Source organism: Nannospalax galili, unplaced genomic scaffold, assembly GCF_000622305.1.
Source record: "Nannospalax galili isolate Female #2095 unplaced genomic scaffold, S.galili_v1.0 scaffold1654, whole genome shotgun sequence".
Taxonomy (NCBI): domain Eukaryota; kingdom Metazoa; phylum Chordata; class Mammalia; order Rodentia; family Spalacidae; genus Nannospalax; species Nannospalax galili.
The window spans coordinates 228,702-230,445 of record NW_008334135.1 but is presented as its reverse complement, the minus strand read 5'-3'; the positions used below and the strand labels follow the sequence as shown (position 1 = coordinate 230,445).

At 39.2% G+C, this 1,744-nt stretch overlaps 1 protein-coding gene across 1 annotated transcript; it reads right to left on the bottom strand.

Annotated features, from left to right (window-relative positions):
- Positions 1-798: 798 nt before the first annotated feature.
- LOC103730967 (olfactory receptor 502-like) lies at positions 799-1,743 on the bottom strand. Its single transcript, XM_008829278.1, has one exon. The coding sequence runs from the start codon at positions 1,741-1,743 to the stop codon at positions 799-801; it is 945 nt and encodes a 314-aa protein (XP_008827500.1).
- Position 1,744: the final 1 nt, after the last annotated feature.

Here is a 1,744-nt window from a genome sequence, read left to right as displayed (position 1 = left end):
CTTGATTCTTTTCTGGAAAAGTATGTTTTAATTTGTTCACTTTACCATTCCAAGCTCAGGTATCTGACTTTTTCCAGCAAAGGTGCTCACCTTCTGGACCTGACTGGAATTCACATCAATCAGAGATGGGTTTCCTGATCTTTGGCCCCATAATTGGGCCAGTACCAGAAGTCAACATGACAGATCAGATTTTTATGGGACTTCATTCTCTGCTGTGTTGATTCTGTTTATGTAGGTCTGTGGATGTGCATGGCAGAGACTCATGGTAGAACAAAACCACTCGCTTCATAGTCAGTTAGAAAAGCAAAACAGGATGTTCTGAGTCCCAGGATCTCCTTAAGACAGGCCTCTGATAAATTAAAGATTGACCACTTGACTCAAGCACTCAGTTCCCTGTACTTCCCAAGATAACTACATTAATGAACAAGGCTTTACTCAGCCCACATGAGGCTTTGGAGACATTTAAGATCCCATCTGTAACAAGATAAATATGAATAATTTTGAAAATATATGACTACAGCTTCAAATGATTTTTATCAGATCATAAGATTATATATATATATACATATAATCAACTTATCCTGAAAATTAAAAACACAATTTGGTTTTATTAAAAACATACAATGAAACTGTTATTTTTACATAATTTGAAAAATTAACCACATTTTTTGCAAAGCTCCTCACTTCCTAATAATATATAGACAGACATGTTAATCATAGCCCTTGCTCACTTTCCTTTTGTTAATCTATCTATGGAATATTAGAACTCTATAAAATCCTACAAAATAACATCATTCTCTATGAAAACATTTTCCTACCAAGTTGTCTCTTCAGAGCACCTTTAATTTCATTATTTCTCAAATTGTAGATAATGGGATTCAACATGGGGATCACCACCATGTAGAACACAGACACAACCTTGTTCTGGTCAGTGGAGTAGCTGGACTTGGGCATCACATAAATGAATGTGACAGTCCCATAGAACAGAGTGACTGCAGTGAGGTGGGAGGTGCAGGTAGAAAATGCCTTCTGGCGGCCCTCTGTAGATGGCATCTTCAGGATAGTGATGAGGATGTAGATGTAGGAGACGCCTATGACACACACTGTGACCACAATGACAGTGCTAACAGAAATAGTGGTAAGAACTATGCAGACACTGTCATCAGAACAAGAGAGTTCAACTAATGGGGGAAAATCACAGAAAAAATGGTTGATTGTATTTGTTCCACAGAAGAAAAAAGAAAAGAAGGAATAAGTATAAGAGGAAGAATTTATAAAACCACCTATGTAAGCTCTTACAAGCAACTGAACACAGACTCGTGTGGACATTTTGGTTGAATAAAGCAGTGGGCTACAGATTGCCATAAAGCGATCATAAGCCATGACAGCCAGAATGAGACACTCAGTTGAACCAAAGAAAGTACTTGTGCCAAGCTGGATGCCACACCCAAGGTAGGAGATGGTATTCGTGTCCACCAGGAAGTTGGCAAGCATTTTGGGAGTGACAGAAGAGGAAATGCCTATATCAGCAAAAGCCAAGTGACTCAGAAAAAAGTACATGGGGTGATGGAGCTGAGGAGAGAGTCTGATTAAGAGGATTGTGCTGAGGTTTCCAGACAGGGTCACCAGGTAGACGCACAGGATGATGATGAAGAGGATGACTTGAAGAACTGGGTCTTCCGTTAAACCAAGTAAAATGAACTCTGTCACTACAGTTTGGTTTCCATTTCCCAGGTAAGCCATC